This window comes from Rutidosis leptorrhynchoides, chromosome 11 (genome assembly GCF_046630445.1).
Source record: "Rutidosis leptorrhynchoides isolate AG116_Rl617_1_P2 chromosome 11, CSIRO_AGI_Rlap_v1, whole genome shotgun sequence".
Lineage (NCBI taxonomy): Eukaryota > Viridiplantae > Streptophyta > Magnoliopsida > Asterales > Asteraceae > Rutidosis > Rutidosis leptorrhynchoides.
Window position 1 is genome coordinate 363749317 of NC_092343.1, and position 21800 is coordinate 363771116.

General features: G+C 31.8%; 1 protein-coding gene across 2 annotated transcripts; it reads left to right on the top strand.

Moving 5' to 3' along the window:
• The first annotated feature begins 15091 nt into the window (after positions 1-15091).
• Positions 15092-19653, top strand: LOC139877175 (mRNA-decapping enzyme-like protein). 2 transcript variants are annotated; one of them, XM_071864585.1, is made up of 8 exons: positions 15092-15296; positions 15938-15981; positions 16192-16241; positions 16792-16936; positions 17509-17559; positions 18176-18299; positions 18401-18829; positions 19380-19653. In XM_071864585.1, exons 1-8 carry the CDS (start codon positions 15138-15140, stop codon positions 19434-19436), a joined length of 1059 nt encoding a protein of 352 aa, XP_071720686.1. In that variant the 5' UTR covers positions 15092-15137; the 3' UTR covers positions 19437-19653. The 2 variants fall into 2 exon arrangements, with proteins under 2 accessions (XP_071720686.1, XP_071720687.1); XM_071864586.1 differs by having other exon boundaries at positions 15938-15978.
• Positions 19654-21800: the final 2147 nt, after the last annotated feature.

Genomic DNA, 21800 nt, shown 5'->3' on the forward strand with positions numbered 1-21800 from the left:
AAACCGTGTTTTATCGTGATTTCTTTAGAGTTCGATTTCAAACTTGTGTTTTAACATTGATGATTGATCGATATCGATATGAAGTGTGAATTGAATATGATTGTAAAGTTGTTTTGTTGATATCATTGCTCTAATTTTATATTAGGGTGCGTTTCCTAAGAAACTTTGTAAAGAGTTACTTTTTACAAATAATTACTGTACTACAATTCATCTACAAAATAATTATAGTTGCTTATAATGATGCGTATATTCACATACATCATATACACGCATCACACGTGCCACACAATGCATAATTAACAAGTTGCTAAGTAGTACTTTATAGTAATGCAATGCCCCATAAGTACAGGGCGCTCATCATCCATCAAGCGACTTTAACATATGCACTTTTAAAATTGACGTTACGTGCGCTAAACCAGATGTCGAGAATACTGAATCAAGGACTATCACATACAGTTTACAGGAAGATCACAAACCAACAAAGACACCACATGTGGTTCCCACGTTCCCATCATTGTACGATCACCAGATCGTGCGTTCGGCAGTCTGCACGACGGCTGTGGCAGATAGCTAGCAGACTGCACAGTGACCACTCACACTTTTCGGCTTTTGCAGATCAAATAGTACGACATGACAAGAGCATGCTCCCTTTGTCCTATTACATGACCCCAAAGGACAAAGACGCCCACCTATAAATAGGCATCAAACCCTTATTACTATGCATGTTACACACATTACATTCTACACACATTTGCACTCACAAATCACTTATGATTATATCATTTACATTAAGACTCTAACCCGCGCTACCGGAATCTTAACAGCTTCATAAGCTTTATTTAACGGTTACAAGTAACGTTTTATGAACATTAACTCTAACACCTCCCTTGAGCTATCAATACCGACTAGCCCGATGATGGTGGATCCACTACTAGAAATAACATTTTTTGTGGCGATGAAAATCGCCGCAATAAAAGGGGTATCTCGCCGCAAAAATGCTTTGGCGGCGACCCTTCGCCGCTTATAAGGTCGTCACCGTAAGGTCGCCGTCTAAAATATTTTGCGTCGTTTTTTTGCGGCGGACAAAAATGGGGCCCACTTTTTAATAAGAAAAAAAAAGAAAATATATATTCTTTTTTGCGGCGACTTATTTGCGGCGACTACCAGCAAAAACAGATTCAGTACCTGCTGCTATTTTTTGCGACGACTATCGCCGCAAAAAGTACATGATGGTTTTGACAGAATTCTGCTGTATTTACAGCATCCCGCCCGATTTTTTGGGCGTTTTTCCGAAACCTGTTTCATACAATTTAATAGCACCTATAACAACGTATATAACTCCAAAACAACAATAAACACGAACAACAATATATAAAGAACAATAAACGTTTACGAAAGTGAACAATTATACGAATTTCAAATATTAAAGTTTTAACGTTTTAAAGTTCTAAAGTATCAATATTGTTCCATACATGCGGTATCCTCATAATTTCCTCCGATATCATCATCTTCCGTACCATCTCCCGGACCATCATCCGAATCATCCGACGGTTCGTCTCTCAAAGTAAATTCCGGTTCTTTTCCTTTACCGCCCTTTGCTTTTTTCTTCTTTTTCTTGGGCTCTCCGCTTGTACTTCCCGATCCCGAGAACATCTTTTTTATGTAACTTTTCACCGAATCTTTAATGGCATCTTTCATGGATTTTTGAAACTCTTTTGTTAAATCGGACTTCACTTCCGGAATCAAACTTTGTTTTAGCTCGGCTTTCATTTTATCACGTTCCAATTGCCACTTTGAATTAAATTCATCCTCGGTGTAAAAACGTTGACTTGAAGTTGAACTTGAGCTATCAACGGACATGCGGGACCCAGAAATGCGTGGACCGATACCACGCTCCCATCCGGGGCGTGACCCCAATACCTTGTTCATGATTTGTAGTTCGGTCATCGGGTTTTCTACACCAACTTGCTCATTTAGAAGTTCAACCATTTCATCCTACATATTTAAAACACGAGAATAATCCAAGTTATAATACGAACACTTTTAGTATGTTTTGACTTATATAAAAAATTAACGTTCTAGTGAATTATAAGGTATTTACTTACATATTTTTCTTCTGTGTTGCCACGAAATTTACCATCTTTATCAGTGTTGTTCCGTTTATACGCTTTAATTAAACTTTCAAGCTCATTTGTCTCCAAGTTATGCTGTACGGTATATAATATTAATAAGTAGCTAATAACAATATATGTACATATATATATATATATATATATATATATATATATATATATATATATATATATATATATATATATATATACATTAATAGGCATATATATATAGGCATACATATATATACAATAATAGGCATATATATATATATATATATATATATATATATATATATATATATATATATATATATATACACAACAGTTTCCCTTTTTTTTTTCTTTTTTCAAAGAACATTATATATTATATATACATACAGTAGTATATAAACATAATGTTCTTGAAAAAAGAAAAAAAAAGGAAAGAAAAAACTGTACGTGTATATATATATATATATATATATATATACACACACACACGTATATATATATATGTATCGCAGAAAGCATCTTCGTCCACATCGTCTTCATCGACTTCTTGGTTGTCATATCCTAAATGAGACAACACACTCATATCCTAAATGAGACAACACATTCAAAAAGCAGTCCCAAAATGGGGACAATCCGAAATTAATTTCTAAATTAATTTCGGACGTGTGACCTACGGTTTAAACGGGGAAGAATTAGCATACCAAAACTAATAGCATACAAAGCATACAATTTAACAAGTATTAAACTTACAATATCTTACTAACAAATAACTATTTAACAATTAAATAACTTACAACATACAAATTACTAGCTTACAAGTTAAAATTAACTAACAAGAATCTAATTAACTAATCAAGTATCTAACTTACAAGTATCTAACTTACGAATTACTAACTAACAACTATCTAACTTACAAATTACTAACATACAACTATCTAACTTACAAATTACTAACTTACAACACACAAATTATTAACATACACATGAAATCAAAATTATTAAACTTCAAACTTACAAAGTCCTAATTTAAAATTCAACACTAACAATTATCCTCCAAAAACTAAGAACCCTAACAACATAATTCGAAATTGATGTTAAAGAAGCAAGTTTAAACAAGTAATTAGCATATTAAACAAAGAAATTTCAAAAATTGAAGATATAGCAAAAATTAGAAAAAAACAAGACAAGATGAGAAAATCACTAACTTTGATGAAAGATTTGTGAAGAAATTAGAAGGAAATTGGTGGAAATTGATGGATTTGGCAGGATTTTAAGCAAAATCGTCGAAGGGTTTTTTGGTGGTGATGTGGGTGTAAAGTGTGGGATGTTAACAGAAAAGCTGCGATTAATTTTTTTTATTTTTTTTTTGCGGCGATAATCGCCGCTAAAAATTGCCGCAGAAAATGCCTGTCAGAGTGAGGGAAACTTGAATTTTTCGTGAAAATTTCGGTGGGAACTTATCTGCGGCGATGGTCGCCGCTAAAAAGGATTTTTTTTAAAATTTTAATAATTATAATTAGTTTACTAATTAATTTATATAATTATTTTATATATATTAATTAAGATTAGTATTTTATATAAATATTAATATATATATATATATATATATATATATATATATATATATATATATATATATATATATATATATATTGTAGAATATATATAAAATGTAATTTTTATATTTAAGTTTATAAGTTACTCGACCGTACATATTATCGTCATCACCGTCATTAGCGTTATCATCGTCATCTTCATCACCGTCATCATCATCCATCACTGTCATCATCGTCCATCACCGTCATCACCATCATTGTCCATCGTCGTCATCTTCATCGTCGTCGTCAGTTTCTAGTTTAACTTATTTAACAATGTGTTTTAGTTTCTAATTAATATGTGTTGAAGTTTCTAATTAATTAATATATGTGTTGAATTTTCTAATTGAACGATAATTAACCCCTAATTAACATATCAACTAATTGGGCGGGAAACACTTTGTGGCAGTATATGTTTATGGCTATTTAAAGACTATCCAATGCACCCATGTGTTCCTTCATATCCACCAACTCAACTCAGTTCTCTATCCCAATTACATAATGAATCACTCTGTGATTAAGGTACCTATTGACATTTCCTTCATTGCTGAAACTTCAGAAGCATCGATCTCGGGTTCTGAAAATTCGTCCACTAGGTCGGATGCTCGTAGTCATCATCTTCGTCCACATCGTCTTCATCGACTTCTTGGTCATCATCATTGACTACTTGATTGTCTTCATCGTTCACATCGTCATCTTCGTAGTTGTCTACATCGACATCAAGATCGATTATGGCATTTACTTGGACATGTTCAACTATTGTTGCTTCGTTTCTACTCAAATTAGTTTGAACGAGTTCTTCCAAGTTAGAAGACAAACGAATATCGGATGAAGTGTTGGCATGTATAAGGTCCAATTCGTCGTCTCCAACAAAGATATCTCAGTCCCAAGTGTTCCGATGGTGGACTTCTTGAACAACCTTCCAATACATGCTTATTTGGCCTTTCCTTTTAGTCGGGCCATCAAGGTAAAAGATTAGATTTGCCTGTGTTGCAAGGATGTATTGAGCATTTATGTACCATTCATTTTGAGTATTAATGGTAGTTATGTTATTCTTAGTAACTAAACCAGTGCTACCGGTGTTGAACCACTTGCATCGAAATAAAAAAACAATACAGTATTACAAATATTGAAGCTCCAAGATTTCTTCTAGCACACCATAATATAGTGTGCCATTAGGTCCAGGACTTGAAATTCCACTATTCTGAGTTGTTCGGCGTTTATCTCTACTATTAATCACAAACCTCACACCGTTACATATGCAAGCGGCGTAAGAGGTCACACTTATTGGTCCATGTGCCAAAGCAAGTAACTCATCACTAACTTGAGATTTGTCTTGTACTCGCAAACACTTGATCTACAAAATAAACGAGGTTATTTTGTACCACAATGATCCAAATGTCAGTCGTTTGTCAATGACTGAAGCTTTGATTCACTGGTGCATGACTCACAATATTAGAGTTAATATTGCTCATTTAGTCGCTTCCCGAATGAATGAGCTTCATAATGAAACAAGACCTCTTCCATTCGGAGCGTTTTTTAGTCGTTTATTTACTAATATCGGTGCTGTTAATGGTCTTGTAGGACGACGTCTTTTAAGTACGGTACCTATTGACATTTCCTTCATTTCCTTTTTAAGATCGTCATTTAATAATTTATGTTGAAGTGTGTGTTTAATTCAGTAACATCGTATGACCTTTATTTTATGTTTGTCGTTTGCAGTGCTTAATTCACAATCTTTGTATAATATTCGATTGAATGTTTGTCGTTTGTCCGATGTTAATTAAAGTAAAACATAAACGATACTAATAACATAAACGATAGCTTATAAAACGATACTAAGACATGAAAAACTAGAAAATGACAATAACATAAACGATTTCATTCAACATTGCTTATAAAACGATACAATTAATACTTGAAAACTAGAAGATGACAATAACATAAACGATACAACATAAAAACGATGCTAATAACACTAAACTTAACAGTTTAGTAATAATACTAAACGATACTAAAACATTTCTTCATCTTCTTCGAAAACTAAATAGAGAGAAATGTGATTGGAACGCCAATTCAATGTCTCTTTTATACCGTTCCACTCATCTTCGGTACAGAGATATTTAGCGGATAATTCCGAAACATAGTCATCTTCGTAATACAACACGTCAGTGTGTTCAAACGGAACCATTTCTTTCAAAAAAACATAACAGGTCCTCTAAACCTGCGTGGCGAACATCAATTTCTCTGAATATAGATTGAGAACTACGGCCATAATCGTAATCTCTCCTTTCATTACGGAAATTACTTCCGTAATAAACTTCCAATGAGACAATCATCGGCGTAACGATAGTCATTTTGTGTATTGTTTGTGTGTGTGTGTGTGTATTGTGTGTGTTTGATGATAAGTTATTCAGCCTGTTAAATAGAAAAAAAAATCCTTGTTATTTGCGGCGACTTTTTTGCGGCGAGCTGCAAATTGGAGGGAATTTTTTTGTCAGAAAAAATTTGGAGGGAAAAAAGAACCATTATTTGCGGTGACATACATCGCCGCAAAAAAAAAAATTCAACGCTTTGACCGTCTGTCATAAAAAGAAAATGTAAAAGAAAATAAATTAACGATTATTTGCAGCGAGGGGTAAAAAGTATCGCCGCAAAAAAAGGTGGACCCATCTATGACCAGAAAAGCAGTCAAAGAACGTAAAATTTTTTGACGTTTAGTGGATTATTTGCGGCGACCACAAAGCGCCGCAAAAAAGGGTCGACGCCTGTTCTGTTTTTTCTTGTAGTGGTCGACATTTAACCACCCCTTTGGAGATCATCATCTCTTATTCGAGTTATTCACGAATCACGGTACATCGGACTGAAAAGTTAAACTCAAATGACCACTAAATCCCCTTTTTTTTGTTGACTAAATGTAGACCGAACTCTAAAGATCAAATCTATGCCTAATCAGCTTACATGATAAAATATAAAACAAAATCAAAGAGATTTTGGAATTCGAAACGTTGTCCGGTTTATCTTTTAAGGTTGAACTTGAATTAATTTAAGAGATACTCTACACTAACACAAAACGTCTCCCAATGAAATGCCCCGTTCATATCGATTATAAACGATTCACAATAGTTGATTACATCGCGAGGTATTTGACCTCTATATGATACATTTTACAAACATTGCATTCGTTTTTAAAAGACAAACTTTCTTTACGTCAAAAGTTGACGACATGCATACCATTTCATAATACATCCAACTATAATTGACTTAATAATAATTTTGATGAACTCAACGACTCGAATGCAACGTATTTTGAAATATGCCATGAATGACTCCAAGTAATATCCTTAAAATGAGTTAATGCACAGCGGAAGATTTCCTTAATACCTGAGAATAAACATGCTTTAAAGTGTCAACCAAAAGGTTGGTGAGTTCATAAGTTTATCGTAAACAATAAAATTCATCATTTTGATAGACCACAAGATTTAAATACAGTATACCTATCTTGTGTACGAAACCATTTTTCATAAATCTTAGTAACTGTACACATATCTCGTGTACAAAAATATCATACACATAACCTGTGTATAAAATCATTCTTTCGATACATAACATTTACTTTTCATTCATTGCTTGGCTTGGTAACCGACCTTAACATATAATGTGCATAAATAATATCCCTAAAACAGAACATCTCGTATGTATAATATATAAACTTCGAAGTACTAAACACCACGCCCACTAGCTCTTCCGTCTAGTGAACATTCTGGGTGGGGGTGTTAAACCCGGTAGCTACCTTTAGGATTCGTTTGAATTAGGGTCATACCCGATTCTAATTCTTAGGTTACCAAGCAATAATAATCAGGGGAAATATTCACAACAATTAGTGGTAATTATAAAGTCCAACTAATTCAATAATAATCCACAGAACTTCCGTCTGCATAATAATTCATTCGAGGAATGTTTTGCTTGTGTCTATCTCGTCAAACATTTATAAAAGCATTTCATGCATTCGCAGTTCAAAAATATATTTCTAAAGCATTTAATAAAGCAGTTGTAAAAATAGCGCATGTATTCTCAGTCCCAAAAATGTAAAGAGAAAAAGGGAGCAAATGAACTCACAATACGATATTTTGTAGTAAAAATATGCATACGACGATACTGAACAATGTAGGGTTGGTCTTAGATTCACGAACCTATATCATTCATATATATATTAAAACATATACTTGAAATCGATCAAATTATATATTAATTTTAGTCATATATATATTATTTCAATTGTTATATTTATATATGTATATAAACTTTTATATGTGTTTATATTATTACCTAAAATATATTTATACACTATATGTAATTTAGTTATTATTATAGTTAATAATATTTCATATAAAAAATATAGTATGTAATATACTCTTTATATATAAATCTCTTTTGTTTGTAATATTAATAATTATAATAATACTAATATTACTAAATGTATTGATAATAATAAATATAATAATGATAAAAAAATAATAATAATAATGATATTAATAATATTTTTAATAATAATATCAAAAATATTAATAATAATAATAGTAGTAATAATAATTCTTATAATAATAATAATAATAATAATAATAATAATAATAATAATAATAATAATAATAATAATAATAATAATAATAATAATAATAATGGAAATTATACCATTATCATTATCATCATCTCCATCATTCACCGAGTATTGTTCATCAGCATCATCGGACATCGTTTAACATCATCATCATTTACATGGTCACGTCTTCACCATGCATCATCATCATGTAACTTCACAGCATCATCATCATTTAACATCACACATCATCATTCTTATCACATAAATTCTTCACTGTTCTTCATAATGTTATCATGATCACGATCATGATCATAACCTTTCATCATCATGCTTGTTATCATCACCTTCACCTCATCGTTTAACGTTTAATTGAATCATTTCGTGGGTTTTCATGGTGACTGGAAACAGATACAGATACAATAGCATGAGTAAGAATCCATCATCATTATCACCATACAATCACCTCCGTCACCATCATCGTCAAACACGAATAAGGATAAAGTAGCAGGAACACGTTAACAACAAAAGCTAGCTCACTTAAATGATTGGGCCGAATTAATACGAAATTTAAATTTAAAGTTTAATGGGTTTCGGCCCATGATGAAATTAAAAGTCCAAGGGCATTTGCAGCCCAACAGAAAATAAATGAAGAAGCCCGAATACAGCAAATTAGGGGGTGTTTGGATTTGCGTTATGAAAATTGATTATGCGTTTTGAATAATTATAATCAAATAATCAGATTTATCAAAACGTGATTTAAAATAATAGTGTTTGAATTTGATTATGCTGTTTGATATCATAATAATGTAATAATCATGTTATTGAGTGTTTGGCAAAATTAAATTATTTGATAATTTAACATGTAAATTACTAAAAAGGACATTCTTTCAAAATAATAAATAAACTATATGAACTTAATATCTAACAAGTTTTTTAAGAACTATCATAAACTATTATTTTCAATATAGCAACACAACTAAACATATAGCCAGTAAACCTACAAAGTTTATGATAATGTCACGAATTATTCAAAAATATATATAAAACTCCATATAGTATTAGGAGAACTACAAAAGATCTTTAATGAAGTAATTAGATTCATTTCATTCAACAATAATAATAAAATAAAATCTGACCAACGTAAAAAATTGTAAGTACTCAAAAGTTGATGGTGAATGAAGGCTACCATATACTAACAAGTACGTAGTATATACAGATGTTGTAGGGTTATAAATGGAAAATTAAACAAACAAAAATTTCTTAAGAAATGCGTTTTCCCAGCAGTGACATGCTAGTCACTTTCTCATTTCCACGTTTTCAACCTTAGAAAACGTAATTAATCAAATTTGATTATCTATTTGCCAAACACCAAAACTAGCTTATTTGCGATTGTAAAACGTAATAATCAAAAAATCTAGTTTCAAACGCTAAGCCAAACACCCCCTTAGAAAAGAAATCGGTTGCATAAGTGGGAAAAGAAAAGAACTCTTCACGTGCAAGTTTATCCCACCCACAAAGTCTTGTCTCTTATTTATATAATGCGTTTTAATTTCCAACATCAAGATAGAGAAACAATTAGTTGCAGTAGTGGAAATATCATGTAAACAGCAATCGAACATGGTTTTATGCTTTTGGTGATGAGATTTGATCAAGAACGATATTAAGAGTTCGATGGTATAAGTGGGTTTAAATGGGTGGTGTTGATTTCTGGTTGTTTGGTTTGAAATAAACGGAAAACAGAAAAAGAGTAGAAGAAAGTTGCAGGTTGCTTCAATGGTGGTGATGGGTTTTGGTTTTATTCGAGTAGCAATAAAAACAGTTTAGCCTTTGTGGATATTAAAAAGTGATGGTTAGAAGGTGGTGTTGGTGCTTGAGAATGTGTGCGAATATTATGACTTTGGTGATATGGTTAACCGGTGATTCATGATGGTTCGTGAGTGGTTTTGGATATATGAGAACAACAACAGTGACGGTTTGATGAAGATTTACATGTGATCTGGGTCTGATCAAAATAGCAGCTGGACAAATTGAATTCGTAAACAATAAATAGAAGCCTACGGTAGTGGTGAGGGTTTGGTGATGGTGATTTGTTATGGTGGTTTCTGGTTGATCGAATGAAATAGAAATCGGTACACGTTCCTGTACAACAGCGGGTACAAAGTGATAGTTAACAAGGGTAATGGGTTCACGGTTATAAACAGGAATAGGAAAATAGAAAACTGTTGTGTGATGGTGGTTGATAGTGGTTCATGGTGGTCGCTTGATGGGTTGTCGTGGTGAGTGTTTATCGATCAGAAATATGTCACAGCAGCAGTGGTGGTGATCGTTTAGAGTGACAGTGGTGATCATGAATTGAAGATGGTGAAAGATAGATTGGTGGGCTGTGTTTCTCTACACTTGTGTATATGTATATATAAAGATATTAGTTATAGATAATAGGATAAAATAATACATTTAATAATAATAAACCAAATCACAAACGTGATTTTTAAACAGAAAGCAGCCATCAAATGAAAATATCTACCGACGGTTTTTACGGGGTGTGTCCATTGCTAAACAGTTACGGATAATTTAATTCAGAAAAATCACATATTTTAAAATTAAGTCCATTTATTTATTTCAGTCATTACCTGTTTGAAATCTGATCAAAAAGATTCGATAATTATTTCTTTTCTGTTCCAATTTATATGTACGGAGTACAAAAACTTAGATTGAAAAGGTAAAAAAAAATATTTATCCAAACTACTATCTTTCTAATCAAATTTTGGAACAACTTTTATTTTAAAACTTCATATATATATATATATATATATATATATATATATATATATATATATATATATATATATATATATATATATATATATATTAGACCTATTTTAAAAATAATTAAACGTCAACTGAAAGTTACAGACATTTACCATTTAAGCTCAAAATTAATTATATTTAATATACACTATGTATATATATAAACAGTTTTAAATAATAAAATTTACTACGCACATAAATATACATTAAATAATTAAATTAAATATTACAATATATATACAAGAAATATACATATAACATAATAGTTTTTATTACAATGTATTTTATTGTACATATTTATTTATAACAATAAAAGTATATAATAGTTTATTAATGTTCATGTTATTATATACATATATTTATATATACACATATTTATATATATTCACATATTTACAAGCAATGGTTCGTGAATCATCGGGAGCAGTCGAAGGTCAATTGAATATATGAACATCGTTTCAAAATTTTCTAGACTCAACATTACATACTTTGCTTATCGTATCGAAATCATATAAAGATTAAGTTTAAATTTAGTCGAAAATTCCCGGGTCGTCACACCCAATAACTTTTATGATCTTTTTAGCGACTATGCTTTATACAACACATTAATATATCTTAACAACATTTTTAAGTAGTGTCATTAAAAAAAAAATTCTAAAAATATTCGATTAACCAATCAAAATAATTACTATAGAAGTAGATATTGGTGACCAAGCCCGGTCCAAAGGGTTTACAACATATACAACTGCACAGGGCCTAGTAATTTTAGGGCCCAATAATTTTAAATTAGGCCCTATATATTTTTATATACATAAAAATAACTAAGCTTCGATGGATGCGGTTTCTAAATTTATAGGCTATTGTTATTTAATAACTATTAGATGTAGATATTGGTGAGCAGGCCTAGCCCAAAAGGTGTACAACATGTACAACTTTAAATTAGGCCTTATATATTTTTAAATATATACATAAAAATAACTAAGCTTCGATGGATGCGGTTTTCTAATTTTACAGGGTATTGTTATTTAATAACTATTAGATGTAGATATTTCGATGGATGCGGTTTCTAAATTTATAGGGTGTACAACATGTACAACTTTAAATTAGGCCCTATATATTTTTAAAGCTTCAATGGATCAGTAACACGAAATAAGCCGAAGTTATCAATACAAGCTTTTATTTTATTTTTCAAATCGCGCTTTCAAAATTTATAAGGTATTGTTATTTAGAAACCCACCGCACCGATGTGGGATACAGAAGGAATTTTTTAGCTTAATCTTAACATATCATTTATTTATGCATTTACACTTTTAAACTTTTGTTAGATATTTTCAACTCATAAAATGGAGTGGACTAAGCAATTGCACCATTTAAAATTTTCAACCCATAAAATGGATTGATCGATAAACATGCAAGTAACATAACCAGATACGTGGAGTGGACTAAGCAATTGCACCATTTAAAATTTTTAATATACAACAAAACAATATAAATGGAATTAACTCAGTGTTCTATGAGATAACTAGTCTTTTACATTTCTCCTAAAATTTGTAAACATGACTGCCATAACACAAAGTCAACCAGGAAGTTTGATATGAGCAAATTTATTACTACTAATTACTCATTCTGTTCCAATTATATTGCAAATGTCCGCTAAATTTCTAACGCGTAAAAATCAAATCCGAAAAAAATCAAAGTCGAAAAAACCGGTTCAAAACCCAAAAATTCTGATTTCAAAGGGCCCTTTTTTTCTTCTCGATCAGGGCACTCGAATTCTCGGGAACTGCCATGTTGGTGACTATGACGTAGAGTGGATAGGGTTTTGTAAGGGGTATGCCTATGACATGACAATGATGGGAGAAGAGTGTTAGAAAATTGTTGTTAAGTGGATGTTGACATGACATTTTTTTAATATTGTTTATTATATTTTTGATTAAATATACTCCGTAGTAAAATAAACTAAAACATCTTTTATTTCAAAAAAAAAAAAAAAAAAACTTTACTACAATTTAAAAAAGTTAAAACTTAGAAATAATATCAACTAAACAGTGCATAAATTAAAAAATACATCAATAAAACTAATACTCCATCCCTCCCAAATTTATTATCCTGCTTTTACTTTTAAGATTTTTTATATTTTAGCCTTGACTTTAAATTATTTTTTATGTGTTACATAATACTTAATCTAATTGAAAACCAATCTATTGATATAAATTTCATCGAATAATATATAATACAAACAAAAATATTTAATGTCAAATTTTGAAGAAAAAGACCTCGAAAATCAAAATAGTCCAAAAATATATTGTACAGAGAGAGTATAAATTATTCCTTCCTCATCGGAAAGTTGGATTATATCCTTAAACTTGCATCAGATCCACGTTTTAAACTTGTTCACACATTTTATTTTTTATTTTTCGAGCTTAGCGATTCGGTGTTAGTTGCAAAACTTTGATCCCCTTGCGTAGCATGTTGAAGAAAAGCGACATCTTTAAAAGCATCAAGCGTCCGTACTTTATTTGACCCAAAATCTCCCCTTTATTTTGACATATTGTCAAAAAAAAATCCAATTTAGAAGAGTTTGCTGAACGAGAAGCTCTTCTGTTTCCCCATCAGATGAAATTGATTTTCTCGCCACCTTTTTAGCTTTGAAATGCACTGTTTAGAATTTAGAAATTAGGGTTTGTAAATTATGGTTTAGGGTTTAGATTTAAGCTCTAAATCGAGTTAAATTTAGACAAAAACCTCATATTTGACATTAAATGTATGATAACTGCTGTGATTTTTTTTAAACTACTTTTTGAAATTGCTTTTAATGTCATTTTGATGCTTTCTAAGTGTTTTTACTGGTCTACGATGAGCTTTTTATGCGTGCAAATCATAAAGCGCACCATTATATTCGAACATTATATTCGAAGAACTAATGCCCAAATTTGTTGACAAATGCTCGACTAGTGACGTTTATGGTACCATGTCAATGTGGTTGTGTGTTGAGAAGCTGCTGCATCTATAGTCTTGGTCTACGCCAAAAATTAAATAATTAGTCTCGGTCTTAATTAATTTAATTGAGTCAAGTCATAGAGAAATATTCAAATGAAACCAACTTTTAAGTTGAGATCCAAGGGACCAATCAGAGTGTGACACGTGGCGCAACAATCACATGTGATTGAAAAAAATTTAAAAAAAAAATTTCGAAATTTTTTTTTTCAAAATTTTTTTTTCTGAAATTTTTTTTTTCTAATTTTTTTTCAATCACATGTGATTGAATTTTGACATGCAGTAAATCACATGTGATTCTTCATGTCAAATCCAATCAAATGTGATTGAAAAAAAATTATTTATTAAAATGACGATTTTTTCAGTAAATTTGTGCTAAAACCTTTAAACACCAAGTTTTTGATCAAAACTTGATCAAATCACTAAAATAAAGTCTGAAATTTTAAAGATATGATCACGAAAAGCTAATAAACTTAATCAAATCACCAAATTAAAGTCTGTTTCTTGTTGAAATTTTTTTTTTTTGAAAAAAAAATTTGATTTTTTTTTCAATCACATGTGATTGAATTTGACATGCAGAATCACATGTGATTGTGTTTTACAATCATATGTGATTGGGTTTGACAATCACATGTGATTGAATTTAACATGCTAAATTTAAAAAAAAATTGTAAAAGAATTATTTCAAAAAAAAATTTCAAAAAATTTTTTTATTTTAAAAAAAGTTTTTTTTTAATTTTTCTTTTTTCAATCACATGTACATGCGATTGTTGCGCCACATGTCGCACTCTGATTGATCCGTTCGTTGAATTTCAAACAAATTATTAGATGCACTCTCTGGTCATAATGCCAAAAATATGTGAACTTATTTAGCGCCAACAAATAAAATAAAAAACATATAACCGACTTCCTTATCATCAAGTTATCATTTAAACATTTAATTTATTTATTTATATCGTCTCTTTCGCCTGGGTTTAGGGTTTCGTTTATTGCAATTGCGATTGAATTCACATATTCAATCAGATAATTAAAATGTCTCAGAATGGGAAATTGATGCCAAATTTGGATCAAAACAGTACAAAAATCCTTAACCTAACTGTTCTTCAACGTATGGATCCTTACATTGAACAAATTTTAATCACAGCCGCTCATGTTACCTTCTATGAATTCAATGTTGATCTCAATCAATGGGTTTGTGTTCATTATCTCATTCGATTTACATTCGTTTATCATTTTCATTCGGATATGAATTTATTAGTTTGTTCAATTGTGTTAATTGTATCTCTTTCATTGTTATTTAGCTCAATTTCGAAACACTTTTCGAAAATAGTTAATTTATAATTAAAATTGAAGCTGGATAGATTTAGGTTTCTTAAATTTGAACCTTTCTATAATTTCACATATTATATTATTGTTGTTAGGTGCCTAACATTAGATCTATGGAGAAAGAATTAGATTTTATATGGTAGTTTTATTAGATAAATGTAATTTAATTGTAATGACTTGTGGCTCATATTAGCTATGGATTTTATTTGGAACGGTTAATTGATGAAAGAATAAAATTAGATGAGTATGTTGTTATGAAGTGTTACACACTTATACAAAGGAATGTAATTTTGAAATATCCAAGTGATAGTGATGGATTGGGTATTTAAAGGACTCAGTATGCAAAACGATTTCTGTTAATGCTATTTCTAACTTCACGTTGCAAGGCTAAAAAATGGATGTTTTTCATCAAACGTAATGAAAGTAATATATTTTGTGCTAGTGTTATGTTATTTTGATGTTTTTGTGGCTACTTTTCTCATTGGTTGTTTTGCCACGTGTTTCAGAGTCGCAAGGACGTTGAAGGGTCTCTTTTTGTTGTCAAGAGGTGGTAGTAAATAGTATTAATGTTATCTTGTCAATTTCATTTTTCGTACATTATATAAGCAGCTGATTTATAGTCAAATTTGTGGTTTAAACGTAAAAGCTTTTAGAAAATGTAACTTTTCGCAAAGGGTTTAAACTGACCAAATGAGTTCATATGGTCACGTAGTCGCTTATTAAAATCCTTTTTTTTTTTTTTTTTACTATCTGCTTGTAGGAATGCACAGCCAAGGTTTCAGTTTATTGTAATGAATCGAAGAAATACAGGCAAGCTTTCTTCAACTCATCTTACACTTCTCTTTTTATATTTGAAAGCTATTAAACAGATTTTGTTGAACATTATAAGGATCTATTTGTATGTTAACATGTTATGGAGTATTTAAGAAACCTTTTGTTCTATCAGTAACGGTGTTGTAAACGGAGGCCGTCTCGGCTGACTATTCGGTTTGGTAACTAGCCCGTCCCGTTTCGCCCAAAATGTCTAATTAGTCGTTCAACGGTAAAAAGTCAGTCAAAGTCAGTCTGAGTTGGGTCTGAGTCGGTCAATGTCAAGGTTGGTCAAAGTTATCTCAAATTTTATTTTTTATAAGTAAGATTGTGTGCCCTATAGATATGTTTGAAATATTTACATGGAAATATCTATGTTTGATATATTTATGTTTTAATATATATATATTTTAAATATATATATATTACTAAAAGTCACATTTAGTCAACGTCAAACTCGACCCCGACTAGCCATTTGTTGTCACAATATTATTGTGTAATTTCAGATGATCATTTTGTATTTTATTTACTCGACTATTGCTTCGAACAGAAAATCTTGTGGAAGATCTTTTAGGAGATTTTGAGTATGAACTTCAAGTGCCGTACTTACTGTATCGAAATGCTGCTCAAGAAGTTAATGGCATTTGGTTTTATAATCCACGTGAGTGTGAGGATGTTGCAAATCTATTTACTAGGTATTTCTTATCTTTTTTCTCAATATACTTCATTTTTTTACTATCTTTTTAGAAATATAATAATTAAATTGATGTTTCTTAGAGGTTTTTATAAAAAAATAAAAATAAAAAATTTTGCTGTGCAATCCATTTATTTGAGATTCCTATATATGTAAAATCTTAAGTTAAATCACAAGTAATAATATCTATGAAATTTGGATAATTGGAGTGTTAGGTCTGCCTTCAATCTACAAGAGTCATAGTTCAATCATGAGATATAAGATATTTATTGATAATTTTAGTTTGAGAAATCTTTCCTGAAATTGAAACTTTGTATCATAATTTATTATTTATTTTGTTATTATCCTAAATATGTTGATTCTGCGTTGAAGGGTAGCATTCGAATAAGAACATTCTTTTTCTTATATATAAGATAAACAATAAACAATAAGAACAATCAGTAGCCATAGGATTCAATTAAGAATGTTTACATCTGATTGCTACTCTCGTTTTAATAAACTTATTAACTGTGTATATTTGAAATAGCCTTTCATTACCCAAAATTCTCACAATGGTCAAACTGTTTTGTTCAGGATACTTGGTGCATATTCAAAAGTCCCTCCCAAGCAGAAAGTGAACAAAAGGTAATAATTCTTGACCACTACTCGGTCAAACTCAGTCAAACTTAGTCAAAGTCGGTCAAACTCGGCCAAAACTCGAGATTACTCGGAAAATCGGTCAAACTTGGTGAAAAGTCGGTCAAAGTCAAACTTTGTCAACATCCGATTACTTCCTGAGTTTCTGATTTTTTCATTCTGGGTATTAAGATAATTTTTGGACTTTTTTGCGCTGGTGGTCCCTCGTTTATACATTGAATTGCATGCCACGTCCCTTTCATTATTTTTTTAGCTTCGGTGGTCCCTTAATTTTACAAATGTTGCCCTGGTGGTCCCTTAATTTTATAATTGTTTCCTTGGTGGTCCCTCCATCTATTTTCCCTTAAAAATATTCTTTAATTGCCATCACATATGCCATTTAAGATGAATTAAACGTCATAAAACGACATCACCTGCTAATCACGTGATGACACTTAACGTACATTTTTAATGGAAAATGGACGAAGGGACCACCAAGGCAACATTTGTAAATCTAAGGGACTGCCGGAGTTAATAAATAATGACAGGGTTGTGACATGCAGTATGATGCATAAACGAGGGACCACCGGCGTAAAAAAGTCTAAATTTTGCTTCTTATATACAGTGAGTTTGAGGAACTCGAAGCCATACCAACTTCCGCTGTAATCGAAGGACCACTTGAGCCGCCGTTTACCACTTCCCGTTCAACCGACATCCCCGAAGATTCTTCATTCCCAAACTTCTTCGGTGTACGTATCCTTTCAAAACTCATCTCAAATTTTCATTTTTGAAAAAAAAAAAAAAATAATTCATTTTTCGTGTCTTCTAATATAATTCTTTCACCTTGCAGACGACTATGAATCCGCCACATCATCACCCTTCAAATTCCGTCAACTCTATGCAGCCGTACCGTACCAATTCCAATACACCAATCCCGTTACACTCTCGTGTGGCATCGTCTCCCGCACTGCACAACCCGTCACTTCAAAATACGTCTTTTGCTTCATCCACTCCTAGAATCATCCCTCGTGAAAATACGAACCTTGTTAAACCGATTACGTTTTTTACACCCTCGGTTGCATCTCCATCGATGCCACAACATGTTGTACCCGTTGCTCCTATTCAGCCTATTATGAATGCGCCACGTAATCATGGTATCCCGTTGCTTCAGCCTTTTCCCCCACCCACACCACCCCCGTCCCTTACGCCCGATCCCAGGTCTAGTTTTGGACCGTTAAGCCGGGAAAAGGTTCGGGATGCACTTCTTATGCTTGCCCAGGTATTAACCATCGGCTTTATCCGTTTGTGTTAGTTTTTTTTATTATTTATTTATTTTTATTTTTTTGGGAATATCGCTTAGATCTTCTGTAAACCAGGGTTCATTTTGTCCGATTACTTCTATCCTTAGGTCCTTACTTACATTTGTAGATCTTATTATGTCTTATGTGTATGTGTATTGTAGACTCTCTGTTTCTCTGCAGACATAAGATACAATAATGTCTTATTTTGTCTGCAAACTCGCAGACTTAGAAACATGCTTCTAAGTGCTGCTGACAGAATTAAGTTAGTTGGTAGACATAGAAAAAATAGTCTTCACCATTCATCATACAAACTTTCAGGCCACATCTTCTCTACAGACATGGTTCGCAGATCTTTAGACAAAAACATCTTAAAAAACAAACAACGCTTAAGAGTACAACAATAGGAAGCACCATATGAAATATGGAAGCCATGAAATAATACGAAAACTCAATAAAAATATATCCTTTATTTTTTTATTATACGGCTTGTAAATGATTTATACTATATATGTGGTGGTTGGTGTACAGGATAATCAGTTCATTGATATGTTTCACCAAGCGTTACTGAAAGTACAACAACAATGACGTGGTCAACTATGAAGCGATGGTAAGGTGACAGTTGGCAATCGGAGCGTGCTCTTTTGACATTCGAAGTTTTTTGCTGCTACGTGCTTTTTTTTGGTGGAAATAGGAAGTTGAAATTTATGTATTTAGTATTCTTTCTATTTTGTTTTGTGAACTGAGGTTGTGGTTTAACTCGGTATAAGTTTTGTTTTCTTTTAGTTCCTCATATATATACATATGGAAGTTGTATCATATTCTCTGTTAGGCTTTATTGTATTATTTTGTCATGTTTTAGTTTTGGAGGTGTACAAAAAAATAAATACTAGCAACAAAGTAGCAATTACGACTAAAGAAAAACGTAACAACCTTACTATAGACGTCACTACAACACCCAAAAAAACTTAAAAACTACACCCTATAAGCTAAACTAATAACAGCTATTTAAGTATTTATTGAACTCGATAAATCTTCAGGCTAAACGTTAAGCCTGAAGCCGATGGCGAATTTGTGGACCTATTGCCCGGGTCTAGTTACGGACCGTTAAGCCCGGGAAAATTCGATAACTTCAAGCTAAACGTGAAAGAAGATTGCAAATTTGTCTATTCAATAAATCTTCTTTCACGTTTAGCCCGAAGTCATTTATTAAATATAACAAATTCGCAATGCCAAAAGACCCACTGCCAGGTTTATAGATCAGAGGCCCATTACTTTGCCCTTTAGCATCAACTAGTTGTGTGCCCCCGCGCTTCGCTGCGGGCTTTGAGCGACTACGAAGCTGACATTTAAGAATACCTTTTTTTATAAATTAGTCACGATTTAGTTATCCCATTTATGGTATTCGGTTTTAACAATGAGCAGGTCGAATGTGAGCCAATGTGATAGTGACATGAAATGACACAGCTTAGAATGTTTATGAGTAATAAAAAAAAAAATAATATGGATCACATTTTTTGTGGGGAAAAATAAGGTAAAAAAAATCGAGAGAGCGTTGTTGTGCGGGCCTTTAGAAAAAGTTGTAGGGGAAGTAAGGAGATGTTAAGAATAAAAATAAAAAAAAAATAAAAAATTACTGCATCGTAGTAGTACCCCTTGTGAGTACAGCTTTCGAAGGTCAATGTACAAGTGTTTGAAGGTTTGAATGGGGTACTATTCACCGGTAGTACCCTTTGTGAATTAGTCTGTTAAGATAGGTTTGAATGGGGTACTATTCACCGGTAGTACCCTGTGTGCATTAGTATATTAAGATAATGAAACCATTCCTCATATTAATGTCAGGTATATGTTACGCATATAGTTTAACAATTCATAATTGGATGTTATATGTATTTTCTGAAGAAGTCTCAGGTTCGAAGCATGCGGTAGACATTCGGTTGAGGACGAGTACAATTGAGTATGGAGTCAGAATACTTGCCCTCCCGGGTAACCTGAACAAGGAAAAAACCTTGTAACTTTATACTGTATGTATCAAGGTTGCAAAATTCGCTATTCGAGGATTAATCGATCGGGACTTTGGAAGATGTAATCGGAAATTCGATGATTAATCGGGGATTAATCGGATTGTACTTTTTATACATTTAAATACAGTATTAAATTTCAAAGTTATATGTGCAAATATTGAAAAAAGTCATGCACATAAACATAAATTTTAAGATAATTGTCTAAAAATCGTTCATTTTGTTCAAGAACTTTAAAATTTTAGTTTAAATACATGTTAAAATGTTGACCAATTTTAAATTTGACCGACCTTAATCAATGAACCCGATTTTGACCCTTTAACCGACGTTTACCGATTAATTAAATGAATTTTGAAAAATCAGAACGAACTGTCGTTGGTTCTTAAAAAGGAGTAATCAGAGATTAATGGAGAGTAATCGGAGTTTTTTTTACAAAAGTGGTATTCATTCAGCATAGCTATTTATGATTTGAGCTTTAATGTGTTTCAACCATACAGTATTCTTCTAATCAACAGGGTTATATTTACAAAGACACCCAAATTTATTTATAGAAGGCATTTGGTCAGCTACTGTTGAAACAATTTCAAACCCTATGCTTAGAAGATATATGCATACTGGGATACCTGTGCCAAAAGGAACTTCAGTTTCCTAGACATTTTAGTAGCAACAACAAAAACACTTTCGGCATAAACAGTTCTGAATTATAAAAAAAAAGGAGAATAAACTAACCCTCTAGTGGCACCCACCGACCAGTCCCACAGCAAGCCAACGTGAAAGAGGAAAAGCGTGTAACTCATGGTTAAACAGACGGGGTTGCGATTGAACCCATAACAATCGATTGTCATAACTCATATTAAAGGTCAATTCAGATACACAAAAAACAACCAAATGCTATTGATAATAAGATTAAGCAAATTAGAATACATATCTG